This window comes from Meleagris gallopavo, chromosome 7, assembly GCF_905368555.1.
Source record: "Meleagris gallopavo chromosome 7, MGAL_WU_HG_1.1, whole genome shotgun sequence".
Taxonomy (NCBI): Eukaryota; Metazoa; Chordata; class Aves; order Galliformes; family Phasianidae; genus Meleagris; species Meleagris gallopavo.
In genome coordinates, this window is record NC_139410.1 from 14,818,045 (window position 1) to 14,842,552 (window position 24,508).

Below are 24,508 nucleotides of genomic sequence, written 5' to 3' on the forward strand. Positions count from 1 at the left end.
CTTATAAACAAATAGTTTGAAAATCATACTCTGAGGTGTTTCTCATGTCAATAAATCAGAACGCAGATCACAGCAGCTTAAACAGTGTACATTGAGATTTATTAGAACAAGCACTAATAGCAGCAGTGTACAGAGTGATGGAGACAATGTACTGTATGCACTGAACAATAATAATTATACAATTGCACTTCTTCAGAGATCTGTTAGAAAATGCTTTTCAGTAAACAGTTTCCCAAATCTAGCATTGCTTGGATTTGCCTCTGAGGAAAAAAATACAAAAAATATGCTTTTTTTTGGTAAGGCATTAGCAACATTCATTGGCAGGCTAAACAAGTCGTTTGTACATGCATTATCCAATTACAAAGTAAAAGAGCATCATGTTTCCTCAAAATCTAGAAATGTGTGTTTTGGACAATATCCTGGTAAACCCGGTTCAGATAGAGGAAACAGATGACATCTTTTGTTACATTTTAGAGCATAACATAAACTACAGCATAGCCAAGTTCACCTTTATTTCCTACCAGAAGCTGTAGGACTCCTCAGTTGGAGCTGATATCATGGGTATTGTCTAAACCACGTGAACCACTGGAGTGAACTCCCAATTAAATTCTCTTGTTTACTATTCTCCCATCATCCCATCCCTGAATCACATGGCAAACAGATGCTCCTGTTGCCAAGGAATCGCCACCAACCCCCACTGCTGCATGAGCCTGTAATTTATTGCACAAGAGGTAGTCAGCACGAGGCCTCATCTGCATTTGGACATACTATAACAGCATGGTCAAAACCAACTCATGAGTACAAAGACACAGGGCAAGTGCATTGCAGCTGCACTACAAGGGAACTTAAAACTGCCATCTCACTGCTCCTTCAAAGGTCAAACCTACTTGCTAGCCAGGAAGTTGCTAGAGAACTCAATATACCAAACAAACGGCAATTTTACTGATGTACTAAAGCCTAATAGAAGAGAAGGGAGGCACTTTCTCATGTTCATGCCTTCCATGGGCTGAGATTGGAAACACACTCTTAGCTACCCCTTCTGCACAGGTCAGAGAAAGCAGCCTCTCCCTGTCCCCAGCATGCAGTACCACCAGCTCCCACCCCTGGCTGGCACTGGCCTGTGGAGCAAAGGCAAACAGGGACAGGAATCACAAATATTCCTACAATTCAGCTTGCCAGAATGAAACATAACATGATGAATTGTCATTGATCTGATCTCCTGCCCTTTCTTTCAAATGTCATACATAATTGATCTGTGCAGAGACACATAAATGACTGATCCTTAAACACTGCACCAAAATGTGGTTCCAAAACACAGTAGAGTCAAAATAAAGTTAAATATATTGCTCTGATTGGCAAACAGTCAAACCAGCTGCATTTCACACATTGATCTTTCATGAGACAGTGCACACATTCAAAATTAGGCTGAATACTTAGGCTTAACTATACGGTAGGCCTGACACTGCAACACATTTGGGCAGCTGGACCATCCACTCCTCTGGAAGTTCACTGAGGTCCACAGAGTACCAATAGGAGCTCAGTCTCATCTGCACAGATACTCGTTTATCTGAGCACACAGGAATTAAAAATTAAGTGTTACAAAGCCTGGTGTAAACAGGTATGTTGTTTTGATTTCTTTCTGATGAGCCTTTTTATTTAAACTTCTGCATCCACATCTTTCTGACTGAATTCAACGAGACCACTTGCAAGGTGTACCTCACACTGATGCCTGTGAAAGAGCAGTCCAAGCAGATGAAGCTAAAAAAATTCTGGCATGTGCATTACTGTTTAACTGTTGCATGTGAAATCAAAGTCTATTCAAATTATATCTTATCTATGTTATTTCTCAATTGTTGGTGCTTCATAAATGTAAGTGCTTTTATAGGCATAATCATAGTCAGTATTTGGAGAACGGAATTAAGAAGATGTAAAGAATCATTATCCTGAAAGATCTCCCAAAATTGCAAATTGTCAAGAACAAAAAACAAACAAGGCGTATTTGCAGGATGGCAATCAAGATAAGGATTTAAAAATAAATAAATAAATTACTGAATGTACTATGAAGGACTGCATTTGAAGTTTTAAAAATCGCAAGACTTATCACAACACTTTAAGTAGTTTTTACAGCTTTCAACATGAAGATATGCACTTCAATTTTCTGAGTCATTTTGAAATTGCAGTACTGACTTCCTTTCCCCACTATCCTTTTTTCTTCATCTCCATCTCAGCAAAAAATGAGGTGTGGTTTAACATTGCATTGCTCAAAAATAGTGCTTTCCGCAACATTTTTGTAGCTGGAAGCACAAATGCTTCTTATTTCCTTTATTTTTTTTTTTCATGTAACAGTTTTCTATTCCTTTCAAACAACACATTTTTGTGTGATGCATCAAGGTACACAGACCCTCCGCAGTTACAGTAGAGTCAAAACAAAGTTACAGTATGCAGTACTTAAATGTAGCAATGACTCTGTATGTTGGGTTTCTTAGAAAGCAACGATTTGCCTTTAAAACTGATCTTAAAAAAAAAAAAATTCTGAAAACATTTCTAGCTAGCACAAAAGTTTAACTGCAGTAGAAAGACTCCAAGGACATCTGTTTACAAGGATGTTACATAAAGGTGTAAAATAAATCAAATAGGTGCAGGGATATGGAAATTTAGCAAATAATGCCCTTCTAGCTATTCTTTTCTTTTACATTTTTGCCCACTGGTGCTGGGCTGTTTCCCATCTGCAAATAATGCTGCTAAGAGTAATGGAGCTCAGTAAGCAATGTAAAATTGGCAGCTAATCTAATCCTTACTTCTCTAATGGCATTCTCAGTGTGAGCAGTCTACAAGTACTGGAATTTATTACAGCAAAAAAGTGCTATGTTATTTCCAATTTGTATCAACTGTGGAAAAACAATGTGAGAAAATACACAGTTCTCTGTTGAAATGCTAAGAAATTATAATTATAGAAAGGGCAGTAGACACAGACCCAATAAGAAAGCTTGCTACTGGTTACAACAAAGCAGATATACCTAATCTCCTAATGCAGAACTATCATCGTGATCTCTCTGGATGCCACAGTAGTTTAATTTAATGTCTTCTCATAGGCTAAGCAAAGCATCTGCTTCAGTCAACTAGCAGTAATTGTTAAAGAGCGAACAGTTCCTTACACATTTTATTGAAATAAAAGAATTCAGACATCAGATGCTAACACCTTGCTTTCTCACTTACTATATAGTAAACAACAGATACAAGTCAACACAAAGGAAGATTCTCATCCAGAAAAACCCACTAATATTCCTTTTTGGTCCAAGCAAAGTTTTAGTGAATGAGTGAAAGACATGAACAAAATGCACGCGGGAAGAACCTTCCTTTGTCTGTGGAGCTGCAGACACCATTTCATTTTCAAAACTCAAACCTGATATGCAATTGGTCGTTGGTGAGGAATGAATGTTTGAAAATAATTAGTCTATAAAAAAAGGAAAAGAACAGAGCTTTTGTTCATTATAGCAAAAGCTTAACTAAGCTATTAGTTGCAATCTTTGCATTTAAGCTCATCAACATTTATTTCTCAGTCCCTAGTCACAGCTTAGTTGAGACTCAGCTGAATACAAAATTTATTCTCATCTGAATTTCTTATGATACATTTAAGCCTCCAATGAATACCATTCACATTGCTTTGAAGAACGGAATACACCTAATTTCTAACCTTATGTTGGAATGATAATCTTCACCTTTAAGACAGGTGAAAATGCAGATTTAAAATTTTTATGTACTATTTCATTACTGGTGATTTGATCTCCAAATACGTATGTTAAATATTAGGCAAATACAATGATAATTGTATATCACTTGATTTATTCAACATAGTTAAGAAACGTATCCTGAATTCTCCTTCACCCACAAAATACTGATGGTTAATCTAAACTGAACTTTTAAAAGGCTATTTGTAATATTCCTTGTTGAGGCAAATTTACAAAAGGTAGAGAACTATGAGACAAAGGAACAGAGAATTACAAGAAAAGAAATCTGAATTTCCAATCCAACTACTTCTGACTGTCCTCAGTGGACATGAGAAACCAGCCCAACACACTCAAGCTGCCAGAAATGCAATCACAAATAGTAATGCAGTTCCAAAAAAAGATGTTGCATTTGTGGCTAAACTGACTGGCACAAGGAAGAAGAATTGTTCTGTTAGACTATCTGTCAGTACCTGTGCTGCTTTTGTATAACACTTTCATTGTGAGGATGCCTAGAGTACAAACAATTAAATCATCCACCTCTGCCATTTTGAAAGACTCTGCTTACCCCTTCCCATTCTGCATTCCTAATAGTTTGTGATAGCAAGATTATGGCTTAGCATAAGATATGTCTCATCTGTCAACGCAGATCATTAAAAGTAGCAGTAAACATGGAAATGTTTTTTAGTGTTTCATGGGAGACAACATCTGGTTCATGGCTCCAGGGATATGAATAGGTATCCTTACTATCCATAGCTGAGGACAGAATATATTACACACTGCTGAGTGGTGTATATATATATAGTGGTGTATATATATATATATCCCAACTTTTTGATTTCCATATTTATAAAGTCTCTAACTCTCTTTGTCCATATTACCAATATCACTTCAGACAAATATTGTCTACAGTCATTTTTATTTATAAATGGAATAAAATTTCCTTTCACCTTCAGAATGAATTCTGAGCAAATGTCACCAATCCTCCCTTTTCTCATGCTGTCATGGAACACTAGAAAGAGAAATGGTATTAACATAACCTGCTTGAAGCAGATTTAACAGCTGCTACGACATTTTAATCTGTAGATGTTTGAATTTTTTCTGCTCTGCTACAAGGGTGCCCTGACAGAACTGATGCCTGTGGTTTCACTGCTCTCCATTGCAGTCTCTCCCTTCACTGAGGTTTGTCAGAGATCACAAGGGGAAAGAAAAAAAAAAAGATACGATGGGTTTAATACTAGTACAAAATTTGACAAAAGAGGAGGTGTACATATATAAAAAACATCTACGGATAAATTGCTGACACTTTTTAAACTTGCAAGATGCCATATAGAAATTCCCCTAAGGAGGTTTTTATAAAGAGGCTCCTCAAGTCAGTGGAAGAAGGATGGAACGCACACCAAGATACTCAACAAAAGGTTTTACGTGCTCAAGTTTAAAGAACTTCTGTGATTAGACCCTTTACACTGCATAATACAAAAAATAAAATCAACTGATGTAAATAAGCTTTTTTTTTTTTTAGCCTACTGAGATTTATAACATTCTTGTGGTGCCATACCCTGTTCTGAGGGAGTGCAAATAGATTTTAAGGAGAAATTCTCCTTATTAATAATTAAATTTTAATTCATTTTAATTCACACACTTAGTCTAGATTCTCCTATCTAAAACAAAACAAAAACAAAAACCAATTAAACAGCAACAAAAAACAAACAAGAAAAAAACACATCCTTTCTCCATGAAACTTATCTTCTGAGCGATACCAGAATCACAATAAAACTAATCAGAATTGGTAAAGTAGAAAGTACAGAAATAGTTTTTATACTGAATGTTCCCTTACAATTTTGAGCACATTAACAACAAAAAAAATAGTTTCAACTATATCTCTGACCACCTTGACTTCCAGCAATATGTTCAATTTCGAGGAGCGTTACTTAATGACATCCAAGATGAAAATGCTAGATAGCAGCCCCAATAGCTGCTCAGATAAGTCATTAAGACATATCAATCTCTTAGCGTTCTCCAAGGTGTCTGTATAATACATGCTGACAGGTGCTGATGTTCCAGCATTTTTTATACAATTCTGTGAATCTTTTTCCCATAGCTGAACCAAACTCTCTTCAATATAACCCCTCAATTTTAGCATATGAATAAAGATACCCTTTTTTCTTTAATCTAAAAATTCTTAATTTGCTTTCATTTTGCAAATCCAGAATTAGTAGGGACAACTACAATACATTTAATTCCTCAGACTATTGCAGCCAACAGCATTTAAAACAGTTAGTGCCTATCTCTGCACCAGATGATTAAAAATCCTATAAAACAAAGGCAACATACTAACCAAGCTTTGATAGCTAAAGGAAGTTTGTTTTTTTTTTAAAACTCGCACAAGAAAACCCAGAATATCCAATCCTCTCAGTTACTGTGCATTTGCAAGTGAAGCTCTCCTTCTGCCCAGACTATCCTAGAAATCCAATTTTGGGTGGGGAAAGGAACACAACGAGCAGGACCACATGGCTGGGACACAAATCCTCACATGAAAGGGCAGGACCAGTGCTTGTAACGTGTATGTCCTGCGGCACTTGACATCTGCCTGGCACCTGCTGTTCAAGCAAAACTCAAAAATGTCATAAATGCTCATTCAGATTCAGAAGTTCAAAATTAGGGGGAAAAAAAGGAACAAAAAGGTGTGACAATATTTGTAAGATGACCAGAGTAATATAGAAGGATCTAACACAAAAATATTTATTTCATGCAACCTGCATCTATCTAAAATTAGAATGAGTGCTGAGATGACATTTTAATCACAGTGATTCTATGAAAATCAACTCATATTCAAATGTTATTTCCAGCAAGGTAACAGTTTTTAATATGCAGGAAAATCTGCTATCTTGTTAATACGCATCTAATATAGGAATGTAGTTATTGAAGTCTTTATAAGATCACACGGCTTTTGATGGACATAGCTATTGTTGCCCTACCATATCCACAGTACCAGAACAAGGAAGAAAATGAAGTACACTTTAAAGTATTAACTGACAGTACATTTCACTACTGCAGAACTGAAGCATACGAACTGTTTATTTTACACAGAAATAAGAATTTAAAGAAAACAAGAGAAAAAGGGAAACATCTTTATATTGAAAGTTCAGTTTCTAAAACATGAAATGATTGGCACTGATTTTCATCACAGACCAGATCTGTAGCAATTAAATCTGCCGAGCAGGTAAGTACCTTTTATGCCCTTGTAAAGGAAATATTGCCTGGCTGAATTGAACAAAGTGGGCTGGAAACTGCCCAAATCCTCAGGCTTGAAGGGCACCGACCAGCGGCTAAGTCCCTGCTGGTAGCCTGCAAAGAGGGGTCAATTTGCAGTGCTTATAGATGAGTATCTCATCAGCGAGCTGGACATAGAAACATACCACAACCTAACAAGTTGTCACAGTGTCCAATCAAGTTTGCAGGGAAAATTTGATTAAAGTTTTTCACAGAACACAGAGAATTCTGTACTGTAGGAAACAACTTATGGCACACCTGCTGGCACTGTTAGGATTCTGATAAAGACAGAAAATGTCCTGCAACACTTTGTAATTCCTCTAGCTACTAATTAACTAGTTTAGCATTCAGCTGATTTAATACTCCATAGATTCAAAGAGTGCCTTCAATAGAAAGATTTAATGTATCACATTTTTTTTAACTCTAAAAAATTGAATGCTAGTTTTCTTACAGTGAGTATCAGATAAACAATTGCAAAAGAATAATTAAATAATTATAGCATCTTCAGTGTTATCCAAGTATGCATTGCAAAGAATGGCATTCATGAAGCACTATCAGAACACTGTAAAATGAAATACCGTATTTTTGTATTTAAATTAAAAAAAAAAAACTCCCAAAAAAAACAAAAGATGACCAAGTTTTTGTCCCTCAAATATACTTGCAGACACACATACATAATACTTCCAATGCTGCAGCAAACTGTACACAGAGATTGAAGAATGAGATGGGCAAATGCTTAATAGTGTTTCATTTTAAAAAGTGACCCAGTATAATCAATCACTATTTTGCACATAGTGTGCCGATTTGTTTTGTAGTATAACACCATTAAAGCAAGTATGTCGAAGTCAAACAAATACAATTATAAAACCCCAAACCTTCATATATTTTAATTTTTTTGTAATAACAAATGTAGAACTCAAAAAAGAAAAAATCCAGTTCTGCTGAAGTAGAAAATTACATCATTCTTTAACTAATTAAAATTTTTCTTTGGAAGAAATCCTGGTAATCTGCACAGTTTTTTTTATACCAAGTATTTATAATTATTTAAAATTCAACTTAATATTTTATTCAGGTTTTCATATTTCTTCCTGGTAAGATGAAGAAACTGGGATTCATTAGTAGCCAATTGTTCTGCTTTATAAACAAAGGGAAGAACTAAATGCGCATTAAGTAATCAAACTGATGTCAGCTCTGCAAAAGCAAGAGGCAGGGGGAGGGATAGGTACACGTTATATTGCACTGACAGCTGTCCATGTAGCATTTCTGGCAGAGTCACGTAGTTACCAAATTATTTTTTTTTAGGTCTAATTATTGGAATCAATTTTAAATAGAAAAAATTGTATGCATTATGTATGCTGTTTAGAAAGTAATACAGAGTCTCTTTATGAAATCTAACCTGGCATCAGTGAGTGAATGTGTAATACACATATAACTGAAAGATTAGATCATACCATATGGAATGAACATTTTACCAAATAAAATTACCCTTTTTCTTTTAAAATCTGCCTTCCTACTGTTTAGTGTTTCAGAAATTTTCATACAGAAAGTGAAAAACCATCTCCTACATATATTAACTGAGGCTTAGCAATATGTAAGAGTCTTGGTTCTTAACCAAAAATATAGTCACTTTCAGAAAAACTGTAAAATATTATTTTGCACAAAAGCTATTTTGGCAACACAAGTAGCAGAAGTTGCTACAAAGTACAGGAGCCTCTGCCCTACTCTCAAATATAAATTTAGATGCAGTAAGTGGCTGGGGAAAGAACAGAGCCAGTAAACAGCATGTGTGGAGGTAAATACTAGTTTCATTTATGGTACGATCCAACCTCTGGAGCGAAGCCAGAGACCTTCCCATGAAATCTTTCTGTGCCTTAACACTGTTGCAAAGCTTCAGGGAATCCTAATTGTATAAGCAATTATAGAGAAATGAATTTGCTGCAAGACCACGTCCACTCAGTGGTAAAAGCGACAAACGCATCTCAACATTAACCACTTAAAATATGAATTTTCTGACTAGCCACTCATATGCATTTACCAAAATAACCTCAGTATTAACCAGTTAGCAGCTTCTCTTCAGTCTGATTATACAGTCAGCTCCTCGTAGCTAAAGCATGTACAGTAGATCTTGTTCCTCTGAAATACAGTTAGATGTTTGGCTGTCTTTTGATTTTAAATAATACAGGTTCTCCAATATTTATATCATGGTAAAATCCTAGTGCTTTAAAAATCTGCCCTTCACATAAGCCTAAGCATATATATTTTAAAATGACTTACTGTACATCTTCTTATTTTCTTTAAGGCATGAACAATGGCATATGAATGGGAACAGCTTTCAGAAAAGCATGTTTTGACAAGGCCAGTCCAAGCACAGAACACCAAAGGACTAACCTGAAGCCAGAAATGACAATGTGGTAACTCAAAAGGTTTTAACAAAAATATTTGAAACAAAATGGATTTTTTTTCTGTTTTTCTTCCTTTTTTTTTTTTCTTTTAAGTTACATTACTCTTAATGTCTGTTTAAAGCACCGATTGCAGTTTTGTATTTACCGCCTCCTCCAAGTGACTTTGGATAACTCATCTGCTTCTCTTCTGAATTTTCATTGTATGAAACTTCAAAAGGTTTTTGTTTGTTCCTTTTTCTTTCTTTTTTTTTTTTTTATTTTTTATTTTTTTAATGGCTGCTGCAAAATTAAAAAGATCCAGAAGTGGTCAGGGGCCTCATCTAATGCACTTTCAAAAGTCCATTATAAAGATGAAAATAAATGCAAGTGATGGGTTTTTTCCATAGACCCACAAACCACGCTTATCTATAAGAAACATATTGTGCATAGTTATTTTTTTTCTTCAGAGAGTGATATGTTTACTAAATCTACATTCTCAGTTTACCAGAGTACAGGAATTTCTACTTTACTAAATCCAGGATCCTTTCGCAGTTCCCAGTAGGTTTCATTGGTAACCCAGGCTTCTCTTTGATTAGCATCGATAACTTTTCTATAGAAGAAAAAAGAGAGAGAGAAGTCTAATCTCAAATCTCTTCTCCTATACAATATGTAATCAATAGCACATCTCTCTGATTTAACCATAACGTTTCATTAAACACACATTGGGCTTTTTCAGTCTCACCACTTTTGATTCTTCAAGATGAATATCATGGTGTTCAGAATGGGTATCCATTGTTTCAAAAGACTGCTTAATTAAAAAAGCTCTAAAAAATTTAATTGTAATTAAATGTGTATATATACATTTTTACCTACATTATATATCTGTGTGTACATATGTTGTTTTTGTTTACTTTATTTCTTTGTCTATGCAATGACTTACAATAACTTAGCTAAATCTTAGTTTCTAAGAGCTAACAATGATGAACATCAACAGTTCCTAGAATGTTATACTTCTACCCCATTTTAAACATCAAAAACTATTGGCTGTGTAGTGCAATACTTCAGTTACAGCACAGCAAAGGTTTACTACTGAAATGAAGACTCACTTAAAAAACTTGGGTACATATTCAATGCTATTTTCTTCCATGTACCGCCTCCGACTTCTCTGGAGTTCTTCTATTCTTTGTTTCTCTGATGCTGCTGCTTCTATATTTCCTTCCTCCAGAAGTCTGTAAGGATAACAGTTGTCTTATAGCAATCATACAGTACCTGAACAAGGAATTTTCTAGGACTGTTCATCACAAAAGACTAGCAAAAACTACGCCCCCTGTCTTTGCTATACCCTCTGTAAGATCTAGTCATAACCTCAGAAAACGAGTGACTGATACTTGACTCCCCAGTTGCAGGTAACTGCCTTCCAGCCTTAGGCATACATCATCTCTAGTTACTTCACTGTATCACAAACACTGAAGTAGTATGAACTGAGAATTAGGAGGGAATTCCCTTTGCCTCCACTCACAGCTTCAGGGCATGACATTTCAGAGCATGTATTTCCAGCCTGTCATGAAGAATACTACCTTCTACTAGAAGACTTGTGCAGTATACTAAGCAGGATGCTTTCCATTTTCCTTTTCTTCAGTTGAGTAAAGCAGAAATTTGACTTCACTACTGAGTACCTTCACAGCTAGGAGAATTCTCCAAGTCCAGACTGTGCACGGACAAAATTCAATACTAGCCAAATCCATCCTTAAAATCACCAAATATTAAGTGCATAAGTAAGCATTCTTGCCTTTGATCCGGCCTGAATCGTGCATCTGTTGTTGGAAGAAGATCTTTCAGTACAGGATCTAATTCATTGAGCTCAATAGCAAATCTTGTGAAGCCATAATATCGTTCATAGTTGGTTGGCATGGAGCCTGCATGCATATACATGAGAAAGAAAAAATGCTTTTTAAACTGTTAATCCAAACATGCAAAATATTTATATATTTATTAAATTGTAAAAGCAAAAAAAATTAAAATATTTTACTCTTACACATAATTAAAAAGTATCAGAAGATATTCTCTAGATAGAACAACATGCACTGAATATTAATTTCAATTGCTTATCCTGTATAGGTTGTAATTACCTGCTAGTAGATTCAAAGCTTTCATGATTCTTCCTTTTTAAATAAAAATTACTGTTTTCAAGATTTTCAAGCAAAATAGCTTCCTGTTCTCAGGCTTTTCAGATGTGTATGTAAAAGCTAAACCTACCTAAATTTTTGTGTTAATTTTGGACCACGTACTCATGCAAAGACTGATTGGGCACTGTCCTGAACCTTCAGCATGGATAGCCATCAGAGCATAGTAGACAAAACATTATCAATTACGACAGATTGTGGATAATCACTCTTAATATATGAAAAATACTACACGTGCAAAGGAAGAGTAATTCAACCCTAGAATTTCTAAGCAAGAAATAATGAAGCTGAATTCAGCTTCTGAAATCACAGGAGCTCAATATCTCTGAAGAAAAATCCTTTGGTTTAACAAAAGACTAAATTTGGTAAGATGGCCCCGCTCGCTGTGAGAAAGTAGTCATGCAGACCTAGACATCCAAATATTTTCTCAATTTCATTTTTATGTTGTCTCCAGCACCCCACAGGATTTATCAGAAGTCAAACTAAGATGTAGAAGACTGTGCCAAGTAGGAGCATTTCCATTTATCTTCATTATAAACACCTGTCCAATCTTTTTCACTTGTTTAGCCAAAAAAATATTTCCTCAGTAGTATTTCATGTACTTAAAATGATTGCTCAGAGTGCTTTACACAATTTAGAAATATACCACAGTGCCTGCCAAAGTTTATCACAAGCTTCTTACCTGGCCTCCACACGCATTTGGCTGAAGGTGCTACACCACAATAAAGGCCTTCGTGCCACTTTCCAAAGAGGCGATGCACTACCTTCCCTTCTTGATCTATCACAACTCCCTGGACTTCATTTACATTTGAATTCCAGTAGTTTACCTGCAAGTTTTACAAGGAATTACTACTCAGTCATCACATCACTCACTGGGCCAATACCAACATTGCATGAATCTTAATGTGTCATCGTCAGAATTTTGCATCAGAATTGCTCACCAAGAAAACTGGTATATAAAATTTGAATGATCTGAATATTGTGTTAGTGTATGAGAAACCTTGAATAACTCAATATGCGCTTTTGGTATTAAGGTATTTAAGTACAGTTAATTACTTGCAGCACACTGATCTGTTTTTATTTATGGCCTTTGCCTGGATATTAAAATAACAGGAGTCAAGGCAGGCAGTACTGAAGCCAAAGAGATAAAAGTGGTGGCCAAGTTCTAGCAAAGGTAGAAGTAATATGGCACAGAAGTCTATCCAGTGACCTTGCATTTTCACTGTAATAGCAGAAATTTTGCTATTTCATTTTTAAATGATTTTCATTAAAATCAACAGCAGCATAGCACACGGCTGTACAGCAATGTAAGATGTTGATATAAAATTGACCAGTTCAATAGAAGAGTCATCCTGTTTGAAATAGCACTCTTATTTGATGATTTACATATTCACAAACGTTGATAAGTCAGAATGTGCAACATATTTCAGGAATATTGAAGAAACAGTTCTATACAAACTTGAGCCGTGCAACGATATGCATTAGAACAAATGTGTTACCTTGACAAATGTGAGTTTACAAATACAAACACTGCTTTTTGTGTTTCTGATTGTTATCTCTCCATAGTGTTCTATCCACCTCCTTCCACTAAGGATATTATGTATGCAAGTAGTGACTTTGTTCCAGACATAGTAGTCTCCATACCTAAGAATATATCAATAAGTAGTTAATAATGCAAATTAATCATGATCATCATGGAAAAAAAAAATTAAATCATTAACATAATTACAAGACTATATTCCTGAAAAACATTTGTAACAAAAGCTTATTTTATTAAAGACATAAGTTCTGGGCATGTTATTAATCTTCCATGGAAAAGTTCACCTAAGCTCTAGTGCGGAGAACTGAAGAATAATGCTACAAAATACAAATCAAGACATTATGAATCACTGAAGTCCTGCACAGCATATTATGTGCTTTGGCATCAGTTCTAGAGACCTGGATCCAAAGATTAGTATAAGGTTGGATTTAGGCCAGAGGCAGACAAACAAATTAAATTATAGATAGAACAAACTAAATATGTAAAGAAGAAAACAGAAGTGAAGTAGGTTCACTAGTACGTTATCTCTTTTCCTGTAAAAGCTACTTGGATTAAGAGCACATCTGTTGTCAGAGACTAAAATGGGTGAACAAAGCACATTCTCCTTCAGAGCTGAGGACCAAACATGTAGACAGAAGACAAAGCTACTCCAGAGTGCATTTACTTTGATTTGGTATGGATAAAGAGGTGGAGTCCCTAAGGATGCCATACTGTTATAGGCAGAAAGAAAGGTGACTCCAATTTAAAGGATCAAGAACAGAGTATTGCAGAACCTGCAGGCATGCTTAAAGTATCCTCTCCTTGCATATTCTCATGGTTTACAACTTAGAACCAATTTTATTTGTATTGAAACTCCTTCCTTCCACTATTTGTTTAAAATCAAAATGCATTTTTTGGCTTTCACGTTTTGAAAAATGACCTTCAAATATTAGTGCTTGTTCTTTTGAGGCCTTATTAGCAGTATTGAGAGCTTTAATAAGGACAATGCTAGCTGAAAGTACTGTCAGCCTTGCTCTGAACAGCTGATCACTTCAGTGTCCCCACCTGCACTAATACACAAGAGGTTTGAGATACATGCTAACCCTCACCCACACAGTTCAATTCATGTGCCCTTTGCTTACACTTGATCCAATGCAGTTACAAGGAAGTACAGAACCAAAACCAAAAGGAAATAAAACAGTAGCTTACTTTGGAAGAGTCACATTCAAGGTTCCAACTGGAAGAATTTCCATTGATTTCCCCCAAAATTTGTTTTTCCACCTGATATCTGAATATAAAAGAAAAGATTTACAAAACCAGAAAGACTCAATTCTCCATCTTGCAGGGATCTGCTGTACTACATCATTTAAAATGGAACAGTATGAGGTTGTCATGAAAATACAGGAAAAAAAAAAAAAGAACTAGAGAATGGTATTAGATCAGAAAAGATAAAGAGAAGTTTCGTTTTCTTCTAGGAGTTATACCTGTGCTGTCAAATCTCTCCTGAGAATATTCAATATAAATTCAATGTGTATGGCAGTAGAGACAAAGAAATAAACATCTGCTTGTTCAACTTTGTAAAAAAAAAAAAAAAATCAAAAAACAAACAAACAAAAAAAACCTGCTTGTGTTTATAAGAAAATTTTCTTGATAAAAAACTTTTAAATAGAAATGTATAAAGATGCTGCAATTGACAGTAAGTTGTAGCACATCTACTTACTCTTAAGAATGAGAATTTGGAGTGAATTAATGCAAAGCATCAGTTTTTAATGTGTTACTACAAACTTTTTAAGTACAAAACTTACAGGTGAGTTCCAAATACAAAGCTCAGCCAATAAAAAAGAAGTTTTTACTTGCTAGTAAAAAAAAGTTCTATGCTTTTCAATTAAAAAGGTATACCTTGCCAAAACACAAAGTTCTTCGATTCACAGTGGCAGGCTGAAATGGGAGGATGGTGGCTAACCTGAAAAACAGTTTGTCTGAGTTAAAAACAATTAATTTTCATTCCTAAAATAATACAACTGTTACTGCAATATAAAAATTGTAAGCAGCCCACACTATTAACTTGTTTTGCTATGAAACCAGATGACAGTTTAAAGCTTCAGTTTTACATTATCTGCTTAAAACACTACGACAGAGATTACTATAAAATCAGACACCTTCTAGTGTTTAATGAGTTCACTCATACTTGCTACCCTTCTTTACTATTAAGAAAACAAACCATTTTAACTCAAAAGATGGAAGAAGGTCACTCTGTCAAATAAAGAAACCTAAACATCAGTACCCATCTAGAAACAAGCTTTACCTGCTCTGAGAAAAATCGAAATCCTTTGTCTTCTCTAATACATTCATAAGTTTCACCAAGCACAGGGTTAAATGGCTTGCTTCCTGCTCTGAAATACGTAGAGGCATAACCTGATGCTGCAAAAGCAGCTATGAGAACCTGCTCAAATACAGACAAGAACATAACAGAAAATAGGCTGAGATTCTTATAGTGTAGGATATCACATAGAAGAATCTGGACTAAGGAAGCATACTTGGAAGTTAAACACACAACCCAGCTAGAACCAGTACAGACTGAGTTTCTCCTGTGGTATAATTTTTTTTCATGGCCTATGTCAGTCTCTTCTCATAGGCCCCTAAAACAATCTGTATAAGACACTAATTTCCTACCTTTGATCAGGCTTATCATCCATGATCTACTACAAAGACTCAGCCACCCATGCTCTTTGAGAGTATTGGATGATAATTCTTAATGACGGGGTCACATTCAATTTTCCCCCATTGGTATCCATTTTATTTACTGCCAAACACGAAGAGCTCCCACTGAGGATGTCCTTCATGCAAAGTTAACTCACGATCTCCCATGCATGTGCTGCCTGTACGTCCCCCTATATCTACCTGTACATTCCAACCTCTGAACAAGACCCAGCTGGAGTAATATGCTAACTGACATGCCACATTAATTAAGATTGCAGCTCCAGTTAGCAGGTGCAGTTCAAGGAATCATGGCAGGCACACACATAACAAGCTCCTGTTTTACCAATAGCAGAGCAGAAGCAGGCAACATTCACAGCACAGCCACCACTTATGGTCTGATCTGGGTAGTTCGGCATTTCTGTCAGTTTTTGAAAGTGCCTCAGCTGGGGTGTGCAAATGTAAGGTGCTTGTTAAGTTTGGCTTGTACCAGTCGCCCAGTAGTGCACTACATCTCTGTAGCAGATATGAGGATTTAATTCAAGGAAGATTTCAGTTGCACCATCTTTTTCTTCCTGAACTCTTCTACCTCCTCTTCAAGCTCCTATCATAAGACAGGTACAAATTCTTCAGAGGTAAAGAAAAAATGCTAGCATTTAGAATCCCTTGCTCCCTTCAGGCCATGTGAACAGGGCAGTTAATGGACCCAAGTACCAGGCCATGACAAAATGACTGCCAGGTACTTGCAGTGCTGCGAGGCTCTGCCAGGGAACAACAAATATGTTCAGCAACAGCACTGCCAAGTCCCTTAACCACCTTTCCCTATCTCCCCTGAAGAAAAGAGACAATACATAAAAATACAAGAGCCAAATGCTGGCTGCTGACTGTCAGGTGAAAAACACAGACATACCTACAGGGCAGCTGGACCTGACCAAGCAGGGAGCTCTGTGAAATGGAAGAGCAATAGAGGGTCCTGCACAGAACTCCACAAAAGAGTTTTCTTTTTTAATACAGACATAAGAAGTGCCACACTAAATTTATTACCATGCGTTCATAGGGATCATCCGTTTCAGCAGCCTTGTCCAAGAGTTCACTATATTCCAACTCTTCACAAAGATGTTGCAAGGTGTTCAGAGGCTCATTTAGCTCAACTGGCATGGATACTTTGGAAAGATCTTTACCAATGTTATTTCTCAAGATATTCCATAGATTGATGTTACTGGTGTCAGGGCTGGGAGCTGGGAGACAAGTTCGCCGTCCATTCCTGAATGCTCCTCCAGTTAGTTCACCATTGACAACTGTGAAGGGAGAAAAGTATTATCACAACATAACACCACACTAAGGAAAACAGTCTCAGTGACTGAACTAAATTCACCACCAGAAAAAATAAGCCCAGCTTCACTGATTTCAGCAAAGTTGGTCTTGTACAGAGAAGTAGCAAATCACAAAACCAACATCATTTCCCAAAGTACAAAATGTAGCAGTATACTTTGCCGAGAAATGTCTGCAACACTGGTGTTGTCCTCAGATATATTATCACTCACATCACTGATATAAGACTCATCATCAGAAGCCTAAAACATAAATAAAATATCAATTAATTCAAATGTATGAAGTTTACTAAAAAATTACACACACAATTACTTGAAACAAAAATATTTAAACACATCATCGGTAGTCAATTAGAGATTTTAACTAAGTCAACTAGAGGTTTCAATCAGCCATACTTCCAGTGCACCAACAGTGTCAACATAAATTCTATGCTCTCCTGATGTTTCTGCATTGCTTATTATGAAGCCAAATACAGATATTACACTTACAAAAGGGTGACTCCAAATGAGATCAAAAGAACTAAAAAATGACAGCATAACACATGGGGGATGGGAGGTGAGAAGAGATGGTCAGACTTGTTTTTTATACAAAATCAAACATTAAAATGTACATTTCAGCAGACAAAGACAAGCATTGACCTATCATTTTGAAAAACAAGAACTATATCAGTGTTAAAACTACTTTTAAAATTCTTGTTTAAACTTTTCTTGAGAACAATAAAAAAAATTGTTTATCTCTGTCTGTCTTGTGCATATCTCCAATGGGATGCTAAAGTGCCAATATGTAAAATATTGCAGTTAGCTCAAATACCACGGGAAAGTTGTGGGCAGCCACATGATGGAGAGTCATCTTTGAGCTTCAATGAGACAATTTTTGACACTTGTCTACTTCTCTGATTACAGAGAATAACTTCAATATAATAGAAGAACTTGGTTTTATTTTTAATGAATACTTAAAAATCTAAATTAGTTGACCACATAGTCAGACCTAATTGTTGCTGTCATCTTTGCCTGAAACTGACACAGTCTAGTAAGAACATGTAATGAACATAAATTATTGATACAACTTCCAGCTCAGTTTTACACTTCGGAAAACCTCTGCAGCCCATCACAAGCGAGTCTCAGGCAAATTTATCTAAACCTTATGCATTCTGATACCTTTTTATTTTAAATAGCATTAAAAAATAACCATTCACGAGTGACATCAATACCTGAATCTGTCTGACAGCAAAGCTGCAGTACACTGTCATAGCCTACCTCATTTTCTGACGAGCTGGCAGACAAAAGCACCTCCTGTGCATCAAAGAACTCTGACACTGATTCAGACATAGAGAGCCTGCTCTCGTTAGAAACTTGCTGAGACAATGGCAAACTGACATGAATTTGTTCACCCGTCTGCAAATAATGCACAGAGAAATATAAATATTGCTGCTAATAATAAAGAAATATGCATAAGAGTGGTAAATGACCTGAATATTTTTCTGTGTCACATATAGGAAAAGACAGTAAAGATAATATTTTAGTAGGGTTTCTTGTGTACTCAATAAGTGAGGCTGGAGCAATTACAAAATAAAGTAAAATCTGAGCAGTGAGATATGTGTCTTCATTTAAGGCCTGCTTCTAAGCTGCACCTGCTACTAAGCTTCCGCAGTGAATAATTACAGAGTTAGTTCTATATGCAAAGGAATGGTTTGGTGGACAATAGCTGCACTGTGTCAAATGAGTTCAACTATGAAATTCAAATGAAAAGATACCTGGTCATAACAACTAACAGTACTTGGACCCAGCTCCAAAAACTCAATAAGGCTAGGGAGTTATACATTACATTCAAAATAAGTAGACTTGTTAACTAGTCTAGTAATAAATGTTCGAAAAGTTTGAATATCCAGAAGGATGGCTACGTACTCCAAAATCTCATTTGAATTAAGTGATTAACACTGATTCACAATTACTAGCGGGAATTAATTCTCTATGGTTTATTTTAAAGAGAATTTAACAGCAAATGCAAGAATTCCCAAACTGTGCTTTGTGGATATCAATTCAGGGACAAGCTAATTAAAATAGTTGAACATTTCTTCCTCTTCCTACTTGATGAGAGGAACGCCATGTTTCAGCATGTTACTCTACAAGCTTTTAAAAAGGAGGAACAAAATATTTAAGCTTCTGTCTCTGAATTATTCTACTAAAGCAGCAGCTGCTGTGAAGGCAAACAGACTTCTTATTTGATCCCTTAATTTATACAGCATAATGTTTCTGGGATAATACAATGTGTTTTAAACACAGTTTCTCTTCATCCTGGAATATCATCTCCATTAACCTTACTACAGAAGTCTTGCAAATGGCTTTGTTGACGCCTTCATCCAATTTCTATACTGGTGCCTCAAAATGCACTGACAATAAAAAAGTCACTAACAAGCCAGGAGGTCAAGAATTCATCCTTTTTCACTGAGGTTTATAAGCTTGTGGATGATTTATGAAATTTGATGAATTACAATGGAAACAGAAGCTCATTTCAACATTATCTTTACAAAAAGTAGTTAAAATTTTAAGTTTCTGTATCAACTGGAGGGACATGGAAAAATACATACAAAAGGTGCTCACAAATGCGTATTCCATAAACTAAGTTATTTATAGAAGTGAAAGAGATCTGGAATCCTCTCTGAAACTCTCTTTCAGTCAGACACACTTGTATGAAGATAACATATTAAAAAAGAAAGAGCTAAGCAGCAAAAAATACACAATAGAAGAGACAGTCATTGCTCAGAACTTCAACCACAGGTTGCCGTGCCCTGGCACTGTGTCACCTCCATTTTCTCTCTGTCAGTCTCCAGCATTCAAAAAATTGTAGGGATGTTTTGAAAAATCAAATAAAGTAACCAGAAACAGATTTTCACTTGCCTTTCCTCTTGGAAAAAATTATTAGGAAACCACGGTATGTTAATTGAAATGCTGTATGCATAGAAAATAATGAATGGAAGTGACAAATGTAAAATATTTCAGTAAAATGCAAGCAGAATGGCTGTCAAAATGACAGTATTAACTGCAACGTATTACAGGTCGCACAGTCAGATCTGTCCTTCTCACAAGGGAGACTGATTTGTAATACGTTTGATAATCTGTCAACTGAGGAAAGCAAAACAAGATAGACTAGATGTTGCAAATATGCTATTAGTATAATGCTTGGTTCATGCACTGAACCCTTTGAATTACTCAAGATATTAAACCTAAGCACTTGCCATTTAACACTACACTGTTCTATTGATTTGGCAAGAGAAGTAAGATACAGAAATAGTTACCTACTGTGTGTTATTGTGTGTTACATTACAGTACAGTAAAACCTCATTAATTCCCACAAAGCTACAAACCTTCCCTATTTCTCTGCAGAGAACATAGTTCTTTCTTGAGCCCTGACATATGCAAAGACAAAAGTTTAAATTTTATGTAGAAAAAATATAGTCTGAAAACATCTACAAATATCCAATTTCCAGTCTGAAAGATCTGATAATCTGTTTTAGCTATTAGTGAGGAACAGCAGGGCTTGATCATATTCTAAACGCATTAAAGGCTGAAGTCTTACCTCATCAGGGCTAGGGATAATATTTACACTGACAACCTGATCACAAATAACAGATTCTGAATGTATTCTGTTCAAGCGACTCCTTAGTTCAGCATTCTGGTTGAGAGCCTTAAAATAAAAATTGCACATTTTATTTACAAATTTAAAAAAGTGTTAAATAGCCAAAAAATATTTTTAAAAAATCTTAACCTCAGAAATTTTGTAAAAGAAGTAGTCACAGAACCCAATTTCTTTCATTTATAAGCAAATACCCATTTCAAGACCCCCTATAACATCATTCCATCTTTTCATTGGCTTGCTTTCAATTATTTTCCAGGGTCAGAGGGCACCAATACCCTCCCACAATGTAAGTCACATCCTACCTTAATTCTTCAAGTAGTTCTTTGGCAGCTACGCCTGTAGCTTATGTGCATTACAGAAATGGCAAGTGAATGTAGCAAGAAAGGACGAAACTGCAGAACAATGAAAAGGAACCAACTGCAGTATTCTTGATTTATGGCTCAACAGCACGTTCTGAACGATGGTTATCAACTCTTAGAGCCCACAGAAGGAAACTGCTTGCTTTTCAGCAGAAAACAACAAAATCACTAGCATCACTGAGTGTCTGTCTGTCCAGACCAAGCTGCTGTATTTGCATGTGTGTGATCACGAAAACTATGGATCACAAAATAAACAGATGCCAGTAGAATGTAAATGGTGCCTAGTATCTTCTAATTTTTCTCTTCTTTTAATGCCCAAGCTAGATTATAAACACAAGTGCATATACACATCGCTTGATGTCTAGAAGGATATGACTACATGAACGTTGAAATCCAAAAAAGCATAATATGTTATATACCCAGAACATGAATTGACTTAAACCTAATGTATCCCTTGCACTGGGAATTATAGAACAGGAGACATACTGTTGTAGTGGGCAATTATTGTTACCACAGTCACAATCCTTCCGCTCCTTCCCCTGGAACAGATTACATGATTGCACTGAAACAAAGTAGGATCAAAGCAAAATAAGTTTCAACAGTCACTGAAGACAGTTTAAACGATGCCATTTTGCTTCATTCTGAAATGATCTGTGCACGTTCACATGGAAGGGGAAATGCAAGGTAAGACCACTAACATCGGTTGGGCTGTTAGCTTCCTAAACTGCCAAAACCTAGTTAAGAGAGACAACACTAAATTTCCATTTACTGCCCACTGACACAGTGAACTAATGAGTGACAGTGATTTTCAAACTGACACTGGAGGCCAAGAACAAGAGGAACGTACCACCATCTATTTCATAGCAGTTGCTAGCAAGTTTCCACAAGTCCTGGTTAAATTTATATCAGTGACAAGAAATGGTTACCCACATATTTTAGCCTTAATCTTTCTTTATTGCCATATGCAGTAATCAATCTACGTAACATCACGCATTTATGTCTACAGAAACATTATGTCTAAATTTTAATTTCATGGCAAAAAAAAAATACAACTCAGTAACAATAATACTGCATGAAATTATCTTCACATTTGGGTCAAGTTCTATTTGCCCCTATACCTCTGCTTTCATTTCTTGCTTGCACAAGCTTTTCTAAATTCAAAAACTGGAGTTGTTTTGCAACCTGAAGATATATCTCACGGAATGGTGTAGGGTAGTTCATCAAAGCACTTATGATTGCTTCATCTCTTCTTCCCAATTAAAGCGAATGACAAATTTCCCTTTAGCTTAAATGGGAGAGACACTGGCCAATAACAGGTTTGGATCTGAAAACCCAATTTACCCATGATTATTCTTTAACACAATTCCTTTTGCAGTTGAAGACAAGGACATATAAAACAAATCTGTAAATATACAGTCTAAATTTAAAACTTAATTAAAAAAAACTCGAGAATCTCTTTGAATGTGCTTAGAGGCAGCTCCAAAAAAAGATACCTATCATTCCCATAAAAATTGTTGATACTCTTGTTTTACCTTGGAAAATTATAATAAATACATGCTTACAAAAAAAAAATATATATATATATGTATATGTATATATATGTGTGTGTATGTGTGTATATATATATATATATATATATGTGTGTGTGTGTGTGTGTATATATATCCTCCATATGCACTGAGGTTGGACTTACATTCTCATGTCCACAACAGAATATTTGCCATAGTTCTGGTTAAGAACCTTGCTGTTCTCTTGGCTCCCTCTACCTCAGGGAATAGCCAAAACAAAGAAACAGTGCATCTGGCAAATTAGGTGAGCTTGTAATCAAATCAGGAACGTACCTGAGAAAGGGACTGTCTGAGGTGTGCTATTTGAGCATTGTGACCTGTAAGATCCTGTTCTGAGACGATCTGCTTAAGCTTCTCCTTCTCTATAGCTATACTGTTAAAGGCAGATTTCAAAAGAGAATGCACTAAGGAAAAAAAAAAAAAAAAGATAACAGGTGTATCCTCAGATATGGAAATACATATTTACATTTATTAAAATAGCAATAAAGACAGAGTGAGATTTCTATCCCACACATACAGAAACTTGAAACACAGATCTTAATGAACTTCAAGTAACGTATATCCAAATTAATTACAAACACTTCTTAGAGTTGCAACGTATATACAGTATGTTCACACCTTATCTTATTCTTGATGCTGAGTGAATGAAAAAACGCATATTTGGAAAATCTGTATCTGTTGCTCTTTTTTTTCCTTTGTTTGTTTATGTTTCAGAGTAATAAAATCTGAAGTTTGGCTAAGACTTAATATTGCATCAATAACTAGGTTTACTTGGACTTCAAATAGACTTTTGATAATTTTTAAGTAGTATCATTTTTCCTGCGTTTTTTATGTAACACATAGCAAACTGATTGCAATACTTAAAAGCCTTTTTCTACCTGGAGAACTTTTTTTTTTTTTGTAATGCAATGATATTTCTAAAATATATTTTAGTAGTAAGCATTACCTTCCTTGCATCCATAGATGCAGAGAATATCTCACAAAAGTTTGCACCCAGAAAAGAAAAATCCCTGCAAAAGGTTATGCATTAGTAACATTTTGAATTGCCTTTTGGAAAAAATAAAACCAAATGTTTCCAATATCAGTCATGTATTTACAAGGTGCAAAAACAAGTTCAGATTTTTTCTAAAGGAAAGCCCTCATTTGAGGGTTTACCTTTCTCCATACTCACAACATCTATGCAAAATATATGAAGGATGATATATGTAATCTTTAAGTAAATCATCTGACCAGTTCAAAATTCTTTTCTGGAATCATCTAACACAGATGAACATCTTGGCCACGACAAAGTGAAGGCAATAATGAAGCACAACAGAAAAGCACAGTAAAGGAAAGGTTTGATGTTTCTAGTTACCTTTTTGTGCCATCAGGCAGAATTCTTCTTGAAGCTTCATGTACTCTGTAGAGCACTCCAGAGGATCTGTTACATGGCTTGGGGGGTCTGGAACTCAATATCTGCACAAAGGTTGGGATTGGACGAATGCAGCCGAACCGGGGACATTGTGGCACTGAAGGGAACCTACAGCAGGAAACAGTAAAGATGTATTATTTAAGAAGAAAACCAACTTTTTAATTCTGCTGAAGCAAAATATAAATTATTCCTTCTGAAAAAAAAAAAAAGTGCTTGGTTGAAATGTGAAGAACAAGGAAAAAAGCATGTAACTTTTTACTCTCCTAAATCACAGCATAGTTGATGCAGAATTCCTTGCAGTTCTTGAAAACTTTCACTGAAACAGACAAAAATAGCCTAAGCTAATCGCTAGCAGTGGAATATTTTAATTCTAACATTAACAAAAACTGGTCATTCCCTAATGCTTAAAAGAAGACTAGAAAAT

General features: G+C 35.6%; 1 protein-coding gene across 1 annotated transcript in view; it reads right to left on the reverse strand.

Annotated features, from left to right (window-relative positions):
- Window positions 1-77: 77 nt before the first annotated feature.
- OSBPL6 (oxysterol binding protein like 6) overlaps window positions 78-24,508 on the reverse strand; it is an 89,626-nt gene continuing 65,195 nt past the window's right edge. The window contains 15 exon segments of the mRNA XM_085228581.1: window positions 78-9,989; window positions 10,486-10,608; window positions 11,169-11,295; window positions 12,245-12,389; window positions 13,062-13,206; window positions 14,291-14,369; window positions 14,981-15,044; window positions 15,387-15,524; window positions 16,823-17,076; window positions 17,268-17,352; window positions 18,367-18,504; window positions 20,687-20,794; window positions 22,947-23,077; window positions 24,028-24,114; window positions 24,117-24,192. Of these exon segments, the coding sequence (XP_085084707.1) occupies window positions 9,881-9,989; window positions 10,486-10,608; window positions 11,169-11,295; window positions 12,245-12,389; window positions 13,062-13,206; window positions 14,291-14,369; window positions 14,981-15,044; window positions 15,387-15,524; window positions 16,823-17,076; window positions 17,268-17,352; window positions 18,367-18,504; window positions 20,687-20,794; window positions 22,947-23,077; window positions 24,028-24,114; window positions 24,117-24,192 (1,809 nt within the window). The 3' untranslated portion in view covers window positions 78-9,880.